Below are 24,406 nucleotides of genomic sequence, written 5' to 3'. Positions count from 1 at the left end.
TTGCATATTCACCAATGGTAGTAAATTATAGTAAAGTCGGGTAATGTTTAGTTTGTTTCCAGTATCGGACATGACAATGGTAGTAGATACAAGTCTACAAGTAGATACAAGTTTAGTTCGCTGTGCACGAAAATCTGGATTTACCAATGGTAGTAAATGATAGTAAAGTCGGGTAATGTTTAATTTGTAATCAGTAGCGGATTTTTACAATGGTAGTAAATAAAAGTCACGTCTGGTAATGTCGGTGGGGATAACTACCGATAACGATACCAATCTGCGGGGTCACACACGGGGGGGGGTCCTTATCCTTCACGCTTGTCTCAAGGACAAAGGCACTGCTCGAAAAGTTGCATATTCACCAATGGTAGTAAATTATAGTAAAGTCGGGTGATGTTTAGTTGGTAAACAGTATCAGACATGACAATGGTAGTAAATAAAAGTCTAGCCTGGTAATTTCGGAGGTTTGTTCAGTTCGCAGTGCACGAAAATCTGTATTTGCCAATGGTAGTAAATTATAGTAAAGTCTTGTAAATTTCAAATGTTTACTATGTAGTCAGTATTGGACATGACAATGGTAGTAAATGTCAGTAACGTCGGGTAATGTTTACTTTGTTTCCAGTATCGGACATGACAATGGTAGTAAATGCCAATAACGTCGAGTAATGTTAACTATGTAGTCAGTATTGGACATGACAATTGTAGTAAATGCTGGTAAAGTTGAGTAATGTTTACTCTGTAATCAGTAGTGTATTTTACAATGGTAGTAAATAAAACTCAAGTCTGGTCATGTCGGGGGATAACTACCGATAACGATACCAATCTGCGGGGTCACACGGGGGGGGGGTCTTATCCTTCACGGTTGTCTCAAGGACAAAGGCACTGCACGAAAAGTTGCATATTCACCAATGGTAGTAAATTATAGTAAAGTCGGGTAATGTTTAGTTGGTAAACAGTATCAGACATGACAATGGTAGTAAATAAAAGTCTAGCCTGGTAATTTCGGAGGTTTGTTCAGTTCGCAGTGCACGAAAATCTGGATGTACCAATGGTAGTAAATGATAGTAAAGTCGCGTGATGTTTACGTTGTGTAATACCGGTATCGGACATGACAATGGTAGTAGATTAAAGTGAATTCTGGCAATTTCGGTGTTAATGGTAGTAAATGAAATTACTGAAGTTGAGTTTTTTTATTTTCTTGAACTTCACTTAATTGGCATTCACTGCCGTTGGTAAATCAGTGCAGTGAGGGTGTAATAAATTCACGTTTTTAGTAAAAGCATATTTTTTATTTCGGTGGAAATGTGTTTTTAAAAGGTTTTCTATATAGATGGAGAAATCCCGCAGAGATTGTAGCCACAGGACGGGTACTTAGTAAGTAGAGTTTATCACATAATGCCCTAACGTATCTCTCAGTGCAGGAGAAACTGATGATGGAAACATTCTGCAATGTTTTATCTTGAAATTTCAGTCACGTCAGCAAATCAACGAGCCAGATGCTCTGAGCTGATACGGCTGTTTCGCCGGGAACAAAAGAAAGAAATGATTTAAGGAAGAACGTTTATCACCCGTCTGTTCGTATATCAGGGAGAACATTTCCGGGTACTGAGGTACTGTGTTCCAGGAAACTCGCCATATATGGCGCTGTGTTCCAGGAAATTTACCATATATGGTGCTATATGTTCCAGGAAACTCTCCATATGTGGTGTTGTGGTACAGGAAACTTACCATGTATGGTGCTGTATTCCAGGAAACTGCTCTCTGACTTACCATATATGGGATGGGCTGTTCTAAACTCAATATTTCTCTTGTATTTGCATTGTGTCCAACATTTTTACTGTGTTCGTCATTGGGTGGGAAATTGGACATGGGCTTCCAATATCTTTGCTTTTCTATTACGTTGTGTTACATATGTATCATCATCTGTATTTTCTTCATATTGGATTAGTTTTTGTTAACTTATTCTCTCATTATGTGTAGGTGGTAGCGTTAGAATAAGTCTTAGCTACTTGAGTACGCTACCACCTTGCGTTGAACTGTCTTCCTTAATGTGTGAGCAATAAAAAAAACGGTTCGTCGCTCCAGGAAGAGACATCTCGCACGTGTGGTCTGTTGTGATAAGGCGGGAAGAGGAAGCCAGGTTCATAAAGAACGAGGTTCTTCCTGGAAGTTGGCGGTTAATCGTGCTTTACGTGTAACATGATACCTGCATACACAAACCCGCGTCAAGGTCACACAACTGGCATTACAGAAGCTTCAATGTAGTTTCACTGTATAAATTAACGCGCTCGCGCGTTTCGAAACGGCAATGTATTTGTCTTTATACATTTACCTTTACCTAGTCCATTTGATTGATTTATACGTGTGTGTATATCAGTAGTATTAGGGATGTGGGGAGAGAGAGAGAGAGAGAGAGGAGAGAGAGAGAGAGAGAGAGAGAGAGAGAGAGAAAGGGGCGAGAGAGAGAGATGGTTAGCTTGTAATCAGAGTATATGTTGTGGTACTGTCCTTGGTGCTGAAATACGTGATGCATTATACAGAAATTATATACATTATCAGCGTGAGGGATGTAGTCACCGTTTCTTACAGTTTCGCTAAGACGTGTTTTTCTCTTGTGTTTCTGTAGGTGGAGGAGCTAACAGAAGAACAGATAGCGGGTGAGTACACTTTTGTACAGTTTTGTACTTTGCATTTTTTATAAACGTTTCAATATACGGCGACAATAGGGGAGTGCCTACACTGTTGCAACGTTAGGAATGTATCTACATTCTCTTTCGGGGCGTAAGAGTTTTATTCAACAAGAAAAACAACATACATCGTTAATATTACACACATTTAAGAACCCTAGGGCAGCCCTTTGTTATATTCAGTGGACCCAAGTATGCAATGGACAATTTCAATTTCCCCCAAAAATTATAAGCGCATACATATTTTCAATCCTAAAGCTACTTTTTTGTGGATACAATACTAAAATGTTTCACTGAATCCAGACCGTAATATGGCCTCAGTGGGGCTTCTCTAATGATAGATGATGGTACCACGGTACTCTATTGTCGATGGTGTCCCCCAGTGAGTGATCAGTTCACTTCCAGTGAGTCCCATGTAGCGCTCTGATCGGTAATGACTCGATCATTATCTCCAATAGACCCCATTGGAAACCTAATAGAGCTCCGACGATATCACATTTCCGTGCTGCACTTGTCCATGGTTTGTTAGGCCGCGATGCAATAGCGGAGGGCGGCGTCGAATGGCCGGGTGATTATAGTATTTTTTTCTGTTCCAACATTTATTACAAGACATGGCGACGGCACACGCAAGTTTTTACCTCCATGAAAAATGGAGGTATTGTTTTTGGCGTGTCTGTCTGTGTGTCTGTGCTTCCACACATTTGTAGTCAGCATAACTTCATAACGCCTTTATGGATTATGATGATATTTGGTATGTTGGTAGGTCTTAGGAAGACAAAGGTCAAGGTCAAATATGGGCCTCCTGGTAGATGACCTTGGTACTGCAGCAGAACTTCCGGTTTTTGTATCTTTTGTCCTGAACATGCTATGGTCTTGATGTTTTGGTGACAGATTGCTTTTCCTGTCAGGAATAAGTGGTGTGGGTTTGGTCCCCCTAGCAGCTTGTTCTGGAACTGCATTGTTAAGCCGATGCAATAGCGTAGGGCGGCGTCGAATGGCTGAGTGATTATAGTATTTTTTTCTGTTCCAACATTTATCACAAGACATGGCGACGGCACACTCAAGTTTTTTCAACTTATTTTCATGCCCTAGACATAGTGCATTAACAACCCACTGCCCCTATAGTCTGAAAGGTTTTTGTTGATTGGCTGGTCACCGTTGCATTCGAATTTTGTCCGCTGCATGCGATATATTTTCCAACACAACATTTGAAAACTATAAGACGGGACGTCGTCCTTATATACGCGAACACAATCTTATACCATACGTTCTGCCAAAGCGCGTCAGAATTTTGTCCGTTGCATATACGGTATCTTTTTCAACATACCATTTGGAAACTACAGACGGGATATCATCCTAGTACAATTTTAACTTTATACCAACACAAGGGTACAAAAGGATCTAATTTTCAACGATCACAGAGCTGTCGCCGTCAATAGCATATCATCCTCATATACAGGAATTCGACCTTATACGATACGTTCTGCCGACGTACATCAGCATTTTGTCCCGTTGCAGACGATATCTTTTCATACCATTTGGAAACTGCAGACAGGGTATCAACCTTATATACGCGAACACGACCTTATACGACCCGTTCTGCCGAAGAGCTACATCTTTTTTTTTATTCCAACATGTAATCACCAGACGTGGTGACGACACACTCAAGTTTTTTCAACTTATATTAATGCCGCCACCAACACAGGGGACAAATACATGACAGGACAATACTCATTTACACCTGAGCTAAGTGAGGAAAGCCGTGTAAAGTGCCTTTCCCATGGCCAAGGGCACAAGATCGGTGGCATGTCAGGACTCGAACCCGGGACTCAAAGTTCCGAGTCGCGCACTCTGCCGCTACGCCACACGACCAGCGCTTGATCCGGGGAATGACAGATGTGTGACAGACAGAAACAGACGACTGCATTAGTGGCAATGGCAGTCGATTCGGGGTAAAAGCAATGGACGGAAGGTTGAGTGGAAATAACTGGCCAGGCTGAAGAGTCATCGATCATCCGGTCTCTGCTCGGCCAGGGTGGTCAGAATCCGGTCCGCGGAGACCGTCTCTATTTCACTACAGGTTAGCCCTGGATCGCCACAGCTGCCGTCATCAATAAAGTACACCATGCACCCTTCCACACCATGCACACACACCTACACACACAAACACATACACACACACACAGACGGAAACACACACACACACAGACGGAAACACACACACACACACACACACAGACAGACACTGCAGCGTGACAGACGCCCCACCTCCACGCCTACACAGACCGATACCCGCCGGGGTTAATAAAGTCCCTATCGTGTCGGCGGCTGAGTTATGTCTGATAGAGCCTTACTGAGTGGCGTGTAGGAAAGTAGCCTCGGGAAACGACTAGATTGGGAAGAGTTTTCCTTCCTATATCAAGGTATATGTTACATGTAAGATGCCACGCGCGCGGAAACACACACACACACACACACACACACACACATACACACTCACACACACACTCACACACGCGTACACACCACACACATGCACACACACACTCACACACACACACACACACACACGCGTACACACCACACACATGCACATACATACATACACACACACACACACACACACACACACACACACACACGTACACACATACGCACACACACACAACCTAAGTTGAAAGGCTGCCAACTCTCTGGGCTAAACACCATCCTTTAATGCACCTCCCCGTTATCAGATGCTATTACAGCGGTTTCAATGTCTACCATTCAGTCGCGGCACCACACACAATCCCACTCTTCCACTGACAGCCCAAATCTCTGCGTACTTTCTATCAGGTCCGACGTCGTTACGCGTCGATAGCAGGTCGTTCTGACGGAATTAGAAGCTCGCAAAACCCGCCGTTTAGGACGGGCGGAGACGTGGTTACTGGTGCGTGGGACGACGTACGTCTCATCACAACAGCTCGTTACTTTTTACGGAGCGACTTTGTAGTGTTATTGGGGGCGTGTGAGGCCAAGGACGTCGAAATAGGGTAATCAGGAATAAAGTAATGGTGTGGTGGTAAAAACACTGGCAGTGCAAGGCAGAATTCAGGGAAGAAGGCAGAATTGAGTTTTACAATGAGTCAATGACGAAGAGAGAAGACATAAAGATACCTATACCTATATATATCTTACCTGCACTAACATGGATATACCCAGTACATGGACCAGTGCAGGTTAGGTGCATGTAGACATCAGATATACCTGCACAGTCCCAATTGTACCTCCTCTAACCTACATGTAAATATATATGCGCAGATGTTGCGTTCTATTGCGTCAGCCGTAAACCAAACATACCCTAGTTAAAAGGGAGGCAATTCGAAGATGCAGCAGAGGCTCCCTGACATCTTCCTACAAGATTCCAGTTGCCCAGAGGTCACTTTCACGGAGCAGGATTTCAATAAACGTGGCAGAGAGATTGTGTTGACCTTGACCGCTCAAGGTCAAAAGGTCGCCTCTCCTGATATCTTTAGCAATGTCCTCACGGGATGACCCTGGTGACCTCATCAAACATGGCGGCCTTCCCGGCATCATCGGGGTTAAAGGTCAAGACATCGTGCTCGACAGTGCGTTTATATGAGACTGAGAATCTGAAGAGTGTTGCTCATACAAATGACACTTAAGACTGGAAAAGATCCTCAGTCACAGGACCTTGCAACACCCAAGTTACTTTTCCTACGACTTGAATCCTCAAGGAGTAATAAAGAGAGAGAGACAGGAGAGGGAGAGAGAGAAAGAGAGAGAGAGAGAGAGGAGGGAGGCAGAGAGAGAGACGGAGAGAGAGAAAGAAAGATGCAGAGGCAGAGAGAGAGACGGAGAGAGAGAGAAAGAGAAAGACAGAGAAAGAGCATATCTCTTCAACAACAGTTTGGTTGCACAGTGGAACAGTATACTAGTATGTTGGAGGAGGCATTGGTAGCGCCCAATACGAATTGCGACTTCACAACTACTTGGAGTATCATCCAGTGATGTATAACTACATACACCAGAAACGACAGAAAAATAAAGAGAAGCCTCAACTCAAGGAAGCCCGAATTCCTACCAGGCCGAATGATCTACCGTACTCTACTCTTGAAAGTGAAATACTTTTAATGCTCTGTCGTTGACGTACTTCAACATTTGTATCAAAATTTGCCATCTTACCGCAAGCCGCCCCCATGCATTAGCGTTATAACCTGGAAACTTAGCCTGGTGTCCAGCCTTGTTACCGCTTTAGTCCGCTCCGACCCAAGATCCCAGCCATTGGAAACCCAGATTTCCTACCAGGCGAAAGGATCTACTGTACTCTGCTATTGCGTGAAACGTTTTTCGAGCTTAACGTACTTAAACATTTGTATCAAACCTTACTATCGGCTGCCACCATACCGCAAGCCGCCCCCACGCATTAGCGTTAACCTGAAACCTCCAACCCTGGCCACATCGGAGTCCAGCCGTGGGGTGCGCTGCGTTGGTGTTCGGTAAGAGTAAGAGTTAACAGAGCAGACCATATGCGAAGGGAAACATTATGCATTTGCTTTGCAAATGTTACATTTGTAGTTATAAATTATTTTCAGGTTTTCTGTCCGCTCTGGTCCTGATGCACGCCTACCTATGTAAGCTTAACTGACACTACTGTTTTCAGGATTGACATGCGAAACTTTCTAGGCGTTACTAGTATCAAACCTTACTATCGGCTACCTAATGCCGCCCCCATGCATTAGCGTTAACCTGGAAACCTCCAACCCCACATCGGCCGTGGGGCGCGCTGCGTTGGTGTTCGGTAAAAGTCAGGGTTCAGAGTTTTCAGAGTTTCAGATAACAGAGCAGCACTTTACTCCTGTGCGTACATCACCCGGCAAAGGTGGGATGGTTTTTAGGAAGGCGTAGTAGGTTTCCCATGTCAGTCCGGAAAACAGTAGTGTCAGTGAAGCTTACATAGGTAGGCGTGCATCAGGACCAGAGAGTCCACAAAACATGAAAATGATTTATAACTAGAAAAGTAACATTTGCAAAGCAAATGCATAATGTTTACCTTCGCATATGCTCTGCTCTGTTAATTCTCACTCAAACGCGTTCACGAAATGGTGACAGGAGTCTAAATCCCTCCTACTATAGAATTGCAACATTATGTAACCCAACACCAGCTACCATGGTGATAGACGTCCGGTTCATTCAGATCAGAGGTCACTGTTTGGAGAAGAAGAAGAGGAGGAAACGTATCAAATACATGTTTTCCATCGGTAAGCATAATAAATAGTACACTCGTATACTGGTTCTGTTAGTCAAAGACAACTCTGCAATACATATAATCTCTTCTGCAAGATAAGCTAGGTCATCAGCTCCAGGGCTAGCCTGGGTCCCAGACTCTTGCCAGGGCCTGTATGCAAATGTACAGGCCTGCTCCACGACTTCAGGGCTAGCCTGGGTGGCAGACTGTTGCCAGGTCCAGTATACAGGCTAGCTCCTCAACTCCAGGGCTAGCCTGGGTGCCAGACTGTTGCCAGGGCTAGTATACAGGCTTGCTCCTCGGCTCCAGGGCTAGCCTGGGTGCCAGATTGTTGACTGGCGTGTGTATTGGACATGAGAACAGTCTGACTTCCGGGGCAGTGGACTAAGCTTCACGTGCACAGTTTCACTAAGCCAGCCTTGACTTACTTCAAACACGATGTGCGTCATACAGGTACCTATCTCGCCACGACTCGCTGGCAATGGTACATGGATTACTCACTCCAGCACGTTGGATGCGTATTTTCTGGGAAACACGTGAAGATAGCGACCGTGTGCGGCGTGTAATCACCCATTGCCGCGTCCTTGATGGTCACTCCTGACGAGGAAAGACGTCAGAACTCCGAGAAGCATCCAGCTGTAGATCGGGCACGTGAGAGGAAACACACGTGCAATTTTTGACTGGTAACATAGCACTACATTTTGTTGTAAGACACGGTAAAGTGAGCAGAATTTCCAGTTTTATGTCCACTGACCTGGAAGTCAGGCTGTTCTCATGTCCAATACACACGCCAGTCAACAGTCTGGCACCCAGGCTAGCCCTGGAGCTGAGGAGCTGGCCAGTATACAGATCCTGGCAAAAGTCTGGTACCCAGGCTAGCCCTGGAGCCGAGGAGCTAGCCTGTATATTGGCCCTGGCAACAGTCTGGCACCCAGGCTAGCCCTGGAGCCGAGGAGCTAGCCTGTATATTGGCCCTGGTAACAGTCTGGCACCCAGGCTAGCCCTGGAGCCGAGGAGCTAGCCTGTATACTGGCCCTGGCAACAGTCTGGTACCCAGGCTAATGTCCATCGACATGAGTTCCAAGTTTGCTTGAGAGACATATCCAGGATAACTGATGGGCCCTTGTCAGAAAGCCACGCGGGGATTTGGACACAATGACTGGTGATGGAGCACTGGATGGGGCGACGCATTTCCTGCGAACATTTACACCCTCCCCCCTCCTGCCGCGAAGATTCACTCCTAACCGATTTCCCTTCACAGAACGACACGGTAACATGGGCACGTGTGAAGAATTTAGTTGTTTAATTTTATTTATTGAGATTTGCCACAGTTGTGTGAGGATTGACATAACAGGGGGTACCACGTTTTAACACGGAGACCAGACTGTAAAATTTGAACCACTCACATCGGGATGGACCCCCGCTATTTCTGATAAGTGTGATGTGGTTTTTTATTCGTGCTTGAGGTGTTGTTCTCCTCATCCATTTATCGCCCTATTCAAAGGACGTCCCTAACCGAAGCTAGGTACTAAGACCAATTTTTTTACCGGCGTCCAGCGAGGAAATAGGTGTTAAGTACTTTTTCCAACGGCACAACATTGGGGCTTGCCAGGAATTTGAATCCAGAACCTTTAGATTATAAACAAGAGCTATCTTTCATGCGGAATTCGTGACCCTAGTATGTTCAAATATCAAAACCGGACGTTCTGGTGCAGTACCAAGGAAAGCCGCCAGGGCTACACACAGAAATCTAATCATTTCTAGGTCTCATATCTAATCATTTCTAGGTCTCATCAAGACCTACATGTACCCACCTACCAAGTTTCATGACAATGCATATAAAGCTTCTTGAGTTATACTGTTCACAGACAGACAAACGGACAAACACTACGGAAAACATTATTAACCTTCTTGGTGAAGGTAATCATCAGTCAGAGGAACCAGACTGGCTAATAGTACTGCGCCAGATGGTCACCTGCCGATATTACGGCAATATGTTTCCTCACGCAACATTTCCGCCGGAACATTTGTGTCCGCCTGCATGAAAATTCATTTCAAGTGTGGTGTGACGGAAGTAGCCTCCGTAGCAGGCTTATAGAACTGGGGGTTTGGTGGTCTTCGGCTGTTTTCTAATTAGCCCAATTCTAAAAACGGGGGTGATTCAACCAGGCTGGCTATGTTGTCTATATGCAATCAGAAAATAGCACATAAAAGCTCCCAAAGACCACGAATACCCCCCCCCCAACCCCCAGTTTTTGGCATGCTATGGAGGCTATGATGGAAGACTGCAGGAAGCGAGTCCAACGCACCCCGACCGAAACGTCTGATCTGTATGCGTCTCGGAGGCTATTTTCCGTCTCGTGTACGGTCGTTGCCAGTTGAAACGGTCGATACCATAATCTCAGAACGGCAAATTTTGGCCTCATTCACACTAGGATAAAATTGTCCGGATCAAGCCGAATTGATTCGCTTTGATCCGGCTTAGAGCTGGCTTGGATCCGGATCGAACCGGATTGGAGCCGGATCGAAGCCGGATTAAAGCGAATAAATACGGCTCGATCTGCATACATGGTTGTGCAAACAGAGTCTCTTTATTCACTTTTAGTATGTTTGAAATACTCTGACCTTGAAGCATTTTGTTGTATGTTTTTAAACTTTAATTTAACCAAAAGATGTAACTAATTCTGACCTCAAAGCAGTTTTGGCAGAAGTTACTTCCTACTTGCAGCTTCTGTCTACTTCTGGAAATGATTGTGTTCCGATTTGAATTTACACTTTTTTTGTCTTTTACAGAATTCCGCGAAGCCTTCAACCTTTTCGACAAAGATGGCGGCGGTGACATCAGCGTGAAGGAGCTTGGGAGCGTGATGAGGTCACTGGGTCAGAACCCGACGGAGCAGGAGCTGCAGGACATGGTCAGGTCTGTGGACCAGGACGGTACGTCACCGATTCGTGGGTAGCCTGTACCAGGACTCGGGAGGCGGCTGGAAAGAGTAGAAATTGGCCAAATAGGGAGATAACATGCCAGGGGAGTTGGTCCGCTAGAAAAGTAGTTTGCCGCACCTGAGCATGTTATCTCTCTATTTTGTCAATTTCTACTCTTTCCAGCCGCCTCCCGAAGCCTGGTAGAGGCTAGTTCTTGTGCACAAACAATGGAAATGCATGCGGCACTTGCCAAGCAGTACATTTGCTTTATAGGAGGAGCTGCAGGACATGGTCAGGTCTGTGGACCAGGACGGTACGTCACCGCTTCGTGTGCACAGACAATGATGATTCGTACTATTACTGTTGTATTTGGGATGACCCTGGTCTATATATCTAAATTGAAAACGGCCAAGAAGCTGATTTCAGTATTTCGGGGAAGGGTTTTTAACTAACTAACCCTAAACACTCTACGAAAACTTGAGCTTACCAATGACGATAAAGACCAGATAAGACTGGTAATGGACATAAATGGTTGATTTGGGCATTTGATGATTATAAGGAGACAATTACCAGGTTTATCCTACATGTATGGCTAATGTTTAGGAAACCATTCACAGATATATATGTTTTCTGCCATGTTCTTATTACCTGGATGTCTTACCTTCACCGACGTACCTCCACTGAACGTGTTGTTTTCTGCGTGTTTCCGCAGGTAACGGCACGATAGACTTTAACGAGTTTCTGCAGATGATGCAGAAGGCCATGAAGAGTGACGTAGACAGCGAGGCAGAGCTGAAGGAGGCGTTCCGGGTGTTCGACAAGGTACGACTTTTCACTTCCGGGTCACCAGCTTACGGAAGTATTGTTCTGGGTGGCTAAGCCCTGTGTGTGTGTGTGTGTGTGTGTGTGTGTGTGTGTGTGTGTGTGTGTATGTGTCTGTGTGTGTGTGTATGTGTCTGTGTGTGTGTCTGTATATATATATATATATATGTGTGTGTGTGTGTGTGTGTGTGTGTGTGTGTGTTTGAACGGACAAGAGTAGGTTGAAAGCACATGGGTGAGAGGAAGATTGACAGATAGAATGGCAGAAGGGACAAGTCTCAGAATTTGACCTGGAGCATGGCTGGAGGCAATCACTTCCTGGGAGTCGGATACATTATTCAATTTCTTGCTTTGTTCTTCTTTCTTTCTTGTAGACGTCTTTCATCTTTCCTTGTTTCTCGCCACTCTTAACTCTCCCGCCGACGGAAAACATATTGTTTTTACTCCTCTTCTTCTCCAAACAGTGACCTATTGCCTGGCCAATGACATGATTTGTTGGCGTCTGTCACCATGGTGACTGGTGTTGGGTTACATAAAGTTGCAATTTCATGGTCTGCTCTGCTCCTGTCACCATATACTACTAGTACATGTATGTGAATGTGTTTGAGTAAGAATTAAAAGAGCAGATCATGTCCGAAGGTAAACAATATGCATTTGCTTTGCACATGTTAGTTCTCTAGTTTTGAGAATGACATACTAGTGTACTCGTGTGTCGTCTACAAAATCCCAGTATTGACAGCCTCCAGACAACCTGCTCTAATAAAACTTTTATCACAATACTCCTGTGACTTCTCCAGCCGCAGGCACCATCTATAGATTCCACGGCGCGTTCTACAACGACTCAAGCATGTGATGCGCACTTAACTTAACCCACTTGGTTTCCTCATCAGTGATATCATGCCACTAAAGGCCTTTACCATCGCTGATTGATTCGGCTACAAAGAGAAGTAAATAGAAAAACGACTACAAAGTAAGGCTTAATCCCCTGAAGTAGTAAACGCCCTGGGTTTGATTAGCTTCTGCAGTGCTTGTTGTCCAAGCGCACTGCTTCACTGATGTGTAGCTGCTTCCATACGTGATCGGACTGTAGGTTATTACAGAGCAAGTGGCCGTCTGGTCCAGGTCATTGACCTTATTTGCTTGGAAAGGAAGAAGAAGGAGAAGAAAAACAGTGGGGTCGTGTGGCGTAACGGTAGAGTGTTCTACTCGGAACCAAGAGGTCCTGGTGGGTTCGAACCCTGCCATGCCACCGATCTTGTGCCCTTGGAAAGGCACTTTACATGACTTCGCCACGGGGAAAATGAGTACTGTATAATTGTCCTCGGTGTTAGACTGGAAGTAAGAAACAGAACAAAAACAATATATTTTTCCTCTTGCAAAGGTAAACATACTAAATCTTGAAGTGATTGGTCATTAATTGTCCTGATGAAGTCGACAGTGGTCGCTGAAAATTTGATCTCTCTGTAAATTGTGTGTTGGAACACAGATGAACTTCAATGAAAACCCGTATATGACTGTCTCTTGTCACGTGATTATCCCATCAAGTCACATGACAAGGGAACTCCAAGTCGAGATCTTAACCGTGTTGAAGAAGAGACAGAGTGCTTCTCGAAAGCTCCCCAATGTAGCTGAGCTTTAGTTGTGTGTTTTGGTATGTATTTTTGTCAAAACTTGTTTATGTTTTTTTCCTCCACAGGACGGCAACGGCTTCATCAGTTCAGAAGAATTGCGTCATGTCATGACGAATCTCGGGGAGAAGTTGACGGACGAGGAGGTGGAGGAGATGATAGACGCTGCCGACATCAACGGAGACGGACAGATAGATTACGAAGGTACGGAGCCACAACTTGTTCACGTGTCAGTCACGTGTCAGTCACGTGAAGGTCATGTAACGGTCACATGAGCACTCTACTTGGGGAGCGTTCTTCCCTCACTCGAAAGACACATAGATTATGAAGGAAAGTAAACATGGTGTTCCGTCCACGTGTCAGTCACGTGAAGGTCATGTGATTGTCACGTGGACTCTCAAATTACAGCCTCATGGCTTCTTTTTTTGTCATCAGTGGATGGACAGATAGATTACGAAGGTGGGGAGTCACGCCCTGTTCACGTGTCCGTCACGTGTTAGTCACGTGAAGGTCATGTGACGGTCACGTGGACTCGCAAATTACAGCCTCATGGCTTCTTTCTTGTCATCAGTGGGTTGACAAATGGATTATAAAGGTGGGGAGTCACGCCTTGTCCAGTGTGTCAGCCACGTGGAGATCATGTGATGGTCATGTGGACTCAAATTCGGGAGTTTTCTCCCACCTCAATCGAAAGACACACAGATTATGAAGGTACAGACTCGTGCCTTGTTCAAATGTCAGTCACGTGAAGATCATGTGATAGTCACGTGGGCAATATGACATGTAATCCAACGCTACAGCACGAAGCCCATGCCTTCTTCGTCACTCGAAAGACACATAGATTGGGGGCATTTGCACTGGAATTTTGTGAATTTACCCAACCCTCTGGGTGAAAAAAAATCCAGTGCAAAAGAGAAACACCGATAAAAAAGCCTAAAAGCACGCTGAAAATAAAGCCAAACTCAAACCTCTGCTTGGAGAGGATGGTTACCCGGCCGTGGACAGAGTTATGAATGGGCCCGTCCCCATTGAGCCGGGGTAATACGGCGAAATGGACTCATTACGAACGGCCGGGCCGGCGCCAGGCGGGTTCACTGGAAAAGCGATAATGAATATGAGGAACATATGCACAGCAGCGAGTCAAGGGCGGTCTGGGGAAGGTCCGTGATGTTGTTGTTGTATTCCAGAAACGTGTTCACTGCCAAAACATGATTTGGAATATTACGAATATGTATCTGTATTCCAAAACGTGGCCCATTCCAAAACATGGCCCATTCCAAAACGTGACCCTTTCCAAAATGTGGCCCATTCCAAAAACGTGGCCCATTCCAAAACGTGACCCAATCCAAAACGTGGCCCAATCCAAAACGTGGCACATTCCAAAACGTGGCCCATTCCAAAACGTGGCCAGTTCCAAAACGTGGCCCATTCCAAAACGTGACCCATTCCAAAACGTGACCCATTCCAAAACGTGGCATGGCCCATTCCAAAACGTGGACCGTTCCAAAACGTGGCCCGTTCCAAAAAATAAGTAAGTCATAAGTCAAGTCAAGCGCAGAATCATAAGTAAGTTATAAGTCAAGTCAAGTTTAAAAATAAACTTTTTGCAAGCTCCTGAACCTGTGCCAAAGTTAGCAGAATTTCTCGCTATATAGTGCCAATTTCATTGAATGAAAGTCCCACGTTTAATCACACCGATACTAAAATCGATAGGCTGCATTGCCTGTGCCAAACCAAACCATTACCACTCAGGGCTTGAATCACAGCATCTATAGATGTTCGGTTTCAATATGCTGAGTCTTAACCACAGCCAGAACTTTGTAATAAGGCCATGTTGATTTGACTATATGGATGACATCCACTGGGAACCCCAAAACTGATGCGAGCGTGCGAATAAAAAAAGTTTGGCCAAAAAAATTGCTTTCATTATGAAATCCACGTGGTTTTGAAGGTTGAACAAATGACACAAAGATTATCATGAAAGTTCATCTGTGTTGGTAGTAATCATAGTAAAGACTTGTAAATAGTGTGTTGGAATAAAGTTTAACGTTTTACTATAAATGACACAAAGGTTTGGCGAATAATCTAGTCTTCAAATTAATTTCTCCAGAGGACGTCATCCATAAAAGTACTTGATGTAGCCTAAAATCAGTAAGGTGGCCAGACTTTTGGGTGATCCATCAGGGAAACCCGCAGCGATTGTTCACGGTATCGATCCAGCCGACAGTGACGCATCTGCGGCAACCCAGTTGCCTTTGAACAAACTCTGCGCGTGAATGAATGCATGAATAAATGCGATGCAGGTGTACAGAGTGAGCAATCCTTCAACTGGATTTGAAAGATGAAGAGACAAGGGCTTACAGCCTGGAATCTGGAAAAGCATGGCACGTATCCGGAACCGTCTTCGTTTTTTCTTACATTCCACACTAGACTGCGACCGACCGTACGTACAGCGACCAAAATATGTGTAACCATTCATTCTATTATTGGAATATGATGCAAAAAGTATGACTTAAAAGGCATGAAGCTTAATAGAAAAATAGTTTTTTGTCTTGCATGAAATTCTTTGAGAATCTGTCAATCTTTGGTCGTACGGTGGTCGCACTGGCTCTCTACCACTAGAGAGAGATGAAAGAGATGTGTACAAGCCCAGAGTCATAGTAAGCCAGGTCAGCAAAATGCGGAAAAGTCTCATCGTTCATTTTACCATGACGTTATTTCTGCTTGGACTCGATGAAATATCTAACTGCAAACTTTCGATCTATCCCCTTTTACCCTTGCTCCAAAGCTCCCAAATTGACGTCAATATTTCTAGAATGCTCAATTATAGCTTTATCAATGATGACATGCTTCTTTCAGAAAAACTCCAACCCCGATAATGCCAACGGACGGACTATCATAATGTTGGCTGGTCTGGTACAAGATTAAAATTTAAATCTTTTGGAAAAATCTTGTATGGTTTCCAAAATCTCCACCTTCTCTACATAACGTCAACCATGGCGGAATATCTTTATAACAAAACTTTCGGTGAGTCTAACATATTTCAGTCGGAACGTAGTTAAACTTTTCCACCCAAATAGCTCAAAATGATCCCATCTGGCAGCTTTCAAAACTGCCACAAAGAGGAAAAAGGCTGGCGCTAATGTCTAGGACGTCAAACCGGGGGATAAAATCTCTTCTTTGTCCTCGGTTCTTTGTCCCTACAAAGAGACATCCGATGATATCCGGGTTGAACAGGCGGCTATAGCGCGGGCTGTCACGGTGAGCGATGTCGCCATTTTCGCCGCCCCCCGATGACGCGGATACGTAATGAACACTTTATCGGACTTGTAGTGAGGCATAGGAAAAAATTGTTGTGTTTCCTGTTTCCCAGCCGACCCTAGAAAAAGCTGCCTACCCTACCTTTTTTGTGTGTTTAAAGTTAAAACTTTTGGTCCAACACAAAAAATTCTCTCACCTAGAGCTTTCGACCAGTCACTCTGGTCTTCCTCAGTAGACTGACCCAGTGAAGCTTCTCACGTGGCTTCTTTGAAGTGTGACGTCAACACTGGGTCAAAGGCATCTGGTAGACAATGTCGGCCCCCGTCGCGGTTCAATGAAGGGTGTGGACCCCAGCAAGGGACGTAAATTTTTGGACTGATCAGCCTTTTCTAGCTCCATGACCTGACACCTGATGATGAAATGTCGTATGTACTGAGTTCAGCTTGGCGTCGAGGAGCTTCGAACGGTAGCCTGGGTGCCATCCTCCAGAGTTACCACCGGCTCCGTATTGTCGCTAACTACCATGGACTACCCAGGCCTACAGCCAGGCCAGAGCCTCTGAGGACGCGATCTTGAGAACAGGCGAAAATCAATTCGCGCGAGGATGTCATCCATAAAATTAAGACGGTGTGGCCTAACGTAATGAACACTTATCGGACTTGTGAGGCGAATTCGATCGTCGTTTTCTGAAACCTCATTCCGATTTAATGCCCGGAAATAAATCGCAGAGATCAGGCGAGATGATGATAACGTGTTCGTCACTGTAAGAGGGTCAGCGTGGGTCGTGCGTAGAAAACGCCGCGAGTTCTAGACACTCAATCTTTCCTGGACGAAAAATGTCCAGACTATGCATGATGTACAAAATGACTGATAAACTGGTGGACGTACCAACTACTGAGTACCTTATACCAGCCCAGAAGAGAACAAGAAATAGCCACGCCTTCAAGTACCAGAGTTATCAACCAAAGATCGAGGTTTTCAAGAATTCATTCTTTCCTAGAACTATCGCAGAGCGGAACTCGTTGTCACCAAGTACAGTCGGGGCATTATCATTAGATAGCCTTAAACAATGTTTAGAGTTAGATGTTGAGATGATGATAACGTGTTCGTCACTGTGAGAGGGTCAGCGGGGGTCGTGCGTAGAAAACGCCGCGAGTTACGAGACGCTCAATCTTTCCTGGACACTTTGCTGCTAGACTTCTATCAGTAGCCTCTACCAGGCTTCGGGAGGCGGCTGGAAAGAGTAGAAATTTGCCAAATAGAGAGATACGAGTAACACATGGGTGCGGCAAAATGTACTTTCTTCCACGGCATGTTATCTCTCTAGGCCGATTTCTACTCTTTCCAGCCGCCTCCCGAAGCCTGGTAGAGGCTAACTATATCTATCAGTACGTCAGCAGAAGTTAGTCAGCTACATTCCTTATAGGCCGATTTCTACTATTTATTCAGCTTCCAGAGGAGACAAGTTATTTAAGAACTGAATTGAAGACAGGAGCTAAATAGCCTTATTGAAAAATGTGTAGGACATCTATTTTGTACATCATGAAACATGAAAATGACTTATAGCGGTGAAGTAATAGGCAATGCCAAGATAACACTCCTATTGATTTTGACCGAAGAGACTTCTATACCAAAAGCTTCCATCAGGTTACCATTTGTGCAGTATATTGCTTTGTGAGATGATGCGTTTCGATCCCGTACGAACATTTGTATGGTTCAACCGAGAATCAGTTTCCTCAAGGCAATTTACCGCATGTTGCCGACAAGAGCTTGAAAAGACGCAATGCAGAGGACCGAGCTAGTTATCAGTCCAAACGGTAGTAAATGACGGATTACAGTAGGAAGGATACGTGCTCATTTTTCGTTCCTGATCCGGTCATAATGCTCTTTCAGTCAATGTGTCCTCCTGAGTAAAGAGACTCTTTTTACACAACCAAGTCTTTTATTCAGGCGACGTTTCGGTGAACGTCTGTTTACCTGTGCTGCAGTGCAATGTGAACCAGTCAGAATTGCCCTGAGGAAGGTGATAGACGCTCACCGAAATGTCGGCTTGGTTGTGTAAAAAGAGTCTTTTTATCCAGTGTCTTACCAACCTGATGAAACTATTCACGAATGTGTCCTCCTGTTCATGTGGAGACCAAGGGGACATTGCCGCTATGCGATTTAAAAGTAAAGTGGCTGTCTAAAACTGGTACAAGATTCTTTTACGTTTGGGACTGGAACCAAATCCTTCTCCACAGCATACAAATTCGTCTTTCATTTATTAAGGGGACATGGTCGCTATTCGATGTCACTGTAAAATGGCCCATTTGAAACGGGACTGATGCCAAATCCCTCCTCAACAAATTCAGCTTTCATCAATGCCTACATAAGACACGACCGACAAACCTTTACCCGAGTTTCAAAACTTCTAAAGTTTGCACAACTTGCAGTGAAATCAATCACTCCATGGCCTACAAGTAAAATAAAGTGGCCATCTAAAACGGGTACAAGAGTCTTTTACGTTTGGGAATGGTACCAAATCCTTCCATAACACACAAACTCGTCTTTCATTGCATAAGTGGATGCAAGTGGACATAGTCCCTTTACGATCCACTGTAAAGGGCCCATTTAAAACGGGTACGCGATTGGGACTGATACCAAACTCTTCTACCGCAAATTCATCTGTCATTACAGCCTACACAATACGACCGACTTCAAAACCTTTATCCGAGTTTCAAAACTTCTGAAGTTTGTACAAGTTGCAGTAAAATCAATCATAGTCTACAAGTAAAATAAAGTGGCCATCTAAAATAGGTACAAGATTCTTGGGACTGGTACCAAGTCCTCCCATGGCATCCAAATTCATCCTTCATTTAATGCCTAGTAGACATAAAGCACGACCGACAAACCTTTACCCGAGTTTCAAAACTTATAAAGTTTCTACAAGTTACAGTGGAATCAATCACTCCATGGTCTACAAATCCCCACAGTTCCACACGCCAATTTTAGTTCAGAACGCCAGTTTAGTAACGATGTTTTTTTTTACCCAAATTAATGGTCTCCTGCGGGCCTCCGGGCGCGTGTGTAATTCTGCTTCCCGCTACACAAATCATGCACTCATCCTGTCACGGGCGTCTTAAGGCCAGGGGAAAACATGCTGTGTTTCCGGATACACGTTTTAGGTTTAGATGTTCAAGGGTTAGGTGTAACAGGTCGTTTGGTGTAATGTAGCCAGCTGCCGCCGCGCCGCGTGCCTGCGAAGCTGGTGTGTTACGCTGAAGGGCGGTTATACCGGCTATACAGATACAGAAGCTGGTGTGTTACGCTGAAGGGCGGTTATACCGGCTATACAGATACAGAAGCTGGTGTGTTACGCTGAAGGGCGGTTATACCGGCTATATAGATACAGGATACAGAAGCTGGTGTGTTACACCGAAGGACAGTAATATCTGTATCGGCATAGTAGTATAACCGCCCTGCGGCTTAACACACCAACTTCGCAGGCACGCGGTGCGGCGGCAGCTGGCTACATTACGACGAACGACTTAACGACATGTTACACTCAATCTTTGCACATTTAATTGCAGGGGTTGTTTAAAAGCTTTCTAGTGACAGGAAACACAGCATTAATTTCCCTGTGCCTAAGACCCCAGAGAGTGTGACGTCTCCGAACCACAGGCGTCTTGAAAACGGGCCTGTCAGCAGAATTCCCAAGTGGCGGTACCGCGGCTGAACACGCGCTTCTGTAATACGTCTTCAGAACACAACTGGCACCCCGGCGGGCGCTGCGGAAAGCTAGCCTCTACCAGGCACCGCGGATCGCTGGAAAAATAGTAGAAATTGGCCGAAATAAAGGGATAGTATACCAGAGAAGATCCCGGGCCATAGAAGATCCAATTTGTCGCAAATTCCTATCCCTTTATTTCGGCCAATTTCTACTATTTTTCCAGCGATCCGCGGTGCCTGGTAAAGCCTACTTTCCAAGCAGAGGTTTGGGCTTTGGCGGCTTATTTTGGGCGTGGTTTTAGGCTTTTTCATCGGGATTCCAGTGCACAAAAGAAAGCCCGACAAAAAGGCTAAAAACACGCCTAAATTATGCCAAACCCAAACCTCTGCTTGGAAAGTGCCTGAACTGTGTGAATACGCGCTTCAGTAATCCGTCTTTAGAATTAACAACCGGCACCCCGGAGGGCGCGGCTCAAAGCCTACTTTCCAAGCAGAGGTTTGGGCTTTGGCGGCTTATTTTGGGCGTGGTTTTAGGCTTTTTCATCGGGGTTTTATTTTTGCACTGAAATCGTTAGCGTAAAACAAGATTCCAGTGCAAACAAGAAAGCCCGATAAGCCCGTTTGAAGTAACAACAAAATACAAGCTACCTGAGGATTGCTTTTTCAGCACCAAGGAGAGGACTCTCTGCTGCATTTACTGACAAGAAAATAACAAATAAATAGACAGGGATTAAACACATTGGGGTAGAACTAAACCAAGTAAAAACCAAGTTCTACAGAAGTAGACAAATACATATAGGCCCTGGAAACAGGCTGGTATCCAGGCTAGCATGTTGGCTCTAGAGCCGAGGAGCTGGCCTGTGTAGGCCCTGGAAACAATCTGATATCCAGGCTAGCATGTTGGTCCTGGAGCGGAGGAGCTGGCCTGTGCAGGCCCTGGAAACAGGCTGATATCCAGGCTAGGAACAGCTTTACTGGCTGCCGTTATGGAGATTACAGCTAACAGTGGGTATGACGTACAAAAAACCCAAAGGACGCATTACCAAAGTCCTCATAGGACGAATGACGAATAAAAATGGTTTCATGTATTTACCGAGACTTACCACATGTGTGCAGGATTGACATAGGTGTGCATTATACGCAACAGATTTAGAAGCCTCATAAATTTTCACTAGAAAGCTTTAAACACCTCCTGCGATTAAATGTGCAAAGATTGGGTGTAACAGGTCGTTCGGTGTGATATAGCCAGCTACCGCCGCGTCGCGTGCCTGCGAAGCTGGTGTGTTACGCCGAAGGGCGGTTATACCGGCTATACCGATACAGAAGCTGGTGTGTTACGCCGAAGGGCGGTTATACCGGCTATACAGATACAGAAGCTGGTGTGTTACGCCGAAGCCAAAGGGCGGTTAAACCGGCTTTACAGATACAGATGCAGATATTGCTAACAACATGTAAGAGTCTCAGTGGGTGTAGACATCAGCAGACGAGGTCAGGTACATGTAAGAGCACCTTACAGACAGACAGGCACCAAGCCAGATCACTGTGAATGTCTCGGCAGCATACTTCAGGGGTAGCTTGTGATGTTACACTGAGCCATGTGAACGCGCTGGGCGCACATTAGGACTGGAAACATCAGTAGGGAATGGCAGAATGATGGAACACCTACTTTATACATAAACACGTCGTTCGCTCATCCTCAGTTAACGTCCCCCAATGGTGAGAAGTGACCGAAAATAAAGTCGTTGCATATACTTGCCAATTGGTTCCATATTATTCCCTACATTATTGACTATATTAGACAACTTTTGGTCCCATTTTTTTAGATTACTCTTTACAGGTATTTGTAAATGCATCTGTTTGAGCCTTGGGAGATTAAAAGGTTTCGTAATAAATTGATGAATAAATGAATGAGTATTTGCAATTTTGTATACACTGCTCTTTTTTCACTATCTAGACATGTGATGATGTTTTTCTCTTTTCTTTTTCAGATGAGCCATTTCATTTGTATGTTTTCATCTGTTTGTTTGTTCTCGTATAGTCGGCAGTTTACGTTGTTTTATGGCACGTACATAACAAGACAGGTGTTACTGGTTCACTGCACACGTACATAACCTCAGTGCACATGTACAGTGAACCAGTCATAATTGCCCTGCTGAAGATGACAGACGGTCATCGAAACGCCGGTCCAACAAGTGGCTGTGAATAAACAGTTTGATATTCTATCATTCACCCACATGATAGAATTATTCACGGAACACTGCACGAACAGTTGGATTTACCAATGATGGTAAAAGCCAGCAATGTCGGGTAATGTTTACTTCGTAAAAGGTATCGGACGTGTCATCGGTAGTAAATGAAGGTGGAGTCCGATTATTTAGGACTTAACAATGGTTAGATCGACATTTTTATTTACTACCATTGTTAAGTCCGGTACTGATTACAACGTAAACATTACCCGACTTTACTGGCGTTTGTATACCATTGGTAAATCCAACGTTTTGTGCAGTGGAAGAAGCGTGTCCTGAAGACAGCTGTGGTGCCCTGTGTTGACCTGTCATGTTGAGTGTGCGTGTTGTTCTGTCCCGTTGCAGAGTTCGCCATCATGGTCGACATCAAAAACATCTTGAAGAACGACCCGAGGGTGGAAACCCACGGCCAGCGTCACTGAAGCGTCGCACGCCGCATGCGCAAAGAGGTAGTCGGATTTACGTCACCATCTACGTCATCACCTCCACTGTCTGTCCGCCATCTTGTTTCCTGAGCTTTTTCCTCTGTTGGCATTGATTTGGCATCGGTTTTTGTTTTTGCAGCAGTTGTGAAGAAACACTACTAATTCACATGACGAACCTAACCACCGGACTGTGCATCAGAACAGTCTTCGGAAATTATTTATCGCCTTTTTGTTAGAAGAAGACACTCAAATTTGGTTTTGTTTTCTTTCTTTTTTAGAGTTTGCCATTATGGTTGACATCAAGAATATCTTGAAGAATGACCCGAGAGTTCAGCAGCGAAGTAACCATGGTAACGGTTCCCGCCAGCAACACAGAGTCACGTACGTGTAGACACGTCACTTCCGGGCACGATACGTCATTTCCTGGACAGAGAGAGTTGAAGAGAACGCTGCTGCAGTTTGGGGTCAGGTTGGGGTCACGTTGAGAAGGCCTCCGGCGATCCGGACTTCCACCAAGGTCAACACTTGTTGAAGGACGATGAGGAAAAATGGCCGCCGCCCGTAGGTAGCCATGGCAACGCGGTCACCATGGAAACCTGAAACTTACTATTTACTGCATGTAAGCGGCGGGCTGAAAAAGTTGACGGCATAGTGCTTGATTTCAGTAAGATACATGTACTTACTTCGAGTTCAAGAAAACGTACCATACTATAGTATCATGAAAAAAAAAAAACTAGTGAGCAAAGTGAGTTTTAACCAAGCAGATCCTACAGTGGCGAGGCAGTATCCAATGGTCAGAGCAGTGTCCAGTAGCCTCACTAACTGCTTGGCCCTTTGGATATTACCTTGCCACCGTAGGATCTGCTTGGAGATTAACACAATCTGGCTATTAAGGAAAAAAAATAGTCCACGCGTTTGCTACATTCAGTGTCGTCTTAGTCTCCTCATTAGCCTGGTGACCAGTCTATCGCGGTTGGGGCGGGTTCTCTTCGGGGCTGCTGAAACTCTTCCCCGCCCGACTCAGCTAGGTTCCCCGGTAGGTTTTGCACGACAGGAGTTCAATTAGTCAACTCTAGTCTCCACCAGACTCCTTTAATTGCAGGCTGAATGAATAGTAGAAATCGGCTATGGGGAACATCATTGGCCAGAGCAGGCAAGCTGGACCCTCTATGGCCGGCCAACTTCTCTGGCCAGTGATGTTCCCCTTAGCTGATTTCTACTATCTATTCAGCCTGCAAAGGAGTCTGGTGTGCCAGACTCTATCACAGGCCTAACACCGGGCGGTCTGTTGAGCTGGACGGGGGAAAACTATTGAAGCCCCGAAGACTGCCTACCCCAACCACGATAGACTGGATACCGGGCTATCTACTCATCAGAAACTCATCGGAAACACATCGTCCAAGCCGGAGGCCGGGTCCTGAAGAGAGAAGTTAGGCTTTTACAGGTGGTCGTTTTTCAA

The 24,406-nt window shown here is 45.0% G+C and overlaps 1 protein-coding gene across 5 annotated transcripts in view; it reads left to right on the top strand.

The window, feature by feature from the left end:
* The window catches only part of LOC109481383 (calmodulin-alpha-like), a 63,411-nt gene extending 39,428 nt beyond the window's left edge, over window positions 1-23,983 (top strand). For 3 of the 5 annotated variants that reach the window (XM_019783939.1, XM_019783937.1, XM_019783935.1), the window contains exons 2-6: window positions 2,624-2,654; window positions 10,726-10,869; window positions 11,570-11,679; window positions 13,376-13,511; window positions 23,226-23,983. In XM_019783939.1, the coding sequence (XP_019639498.1) occupies window positions 2,624-2,654; window positions 10,726-10,869; window positions 11,570-11,679; window positions 13,376-13,511; window positions 23,226-23,338 (534 nt within the window). In that variant the 3' untranslated portion in view covers window positions 23,339-23,983. Of the gene's footprint in view, window positions 1-2,623; window positions 2,655-10,725; window positions 10,870-11,148; window positions 11,171-11,569; window positions 11,680-13,375; window positions 13,512-22,867; window positions 22,972-23,225 lie in introns of all 5 variants that reach the window. The other 2 variants (XM_019783936.1, XM_019783940.1) reach the window with 2 other exon arrangements.
* The last annotated feature ends 423 nt before the right edge of the window (window positions 23,984-24,406 follow it).

This window comes from Branchiostoma belcheri, unplaced genomic scaffold (genome assembly GCF_001625305.1).
Source record: "Branchiostoma belcheri isolate BF01 breed outbred unplaced genomic scaffold, Haploidv18h27 scaffold55, whole genome shotgun sequence".
Taxonomy (NCBI): domain Eukaryota; kingdom Metazoa; phylum Chordata; class Leptocardii; order Amphioxiformes; family Branchiostomatidae; genus Branchiostoma; species Branchiostoma belcheri.
The sequence above is the reverse complement of the archived record's forward strand: the minus strand, read 5'-3'. Positions and strand labels throughout refer to the sequence as shown.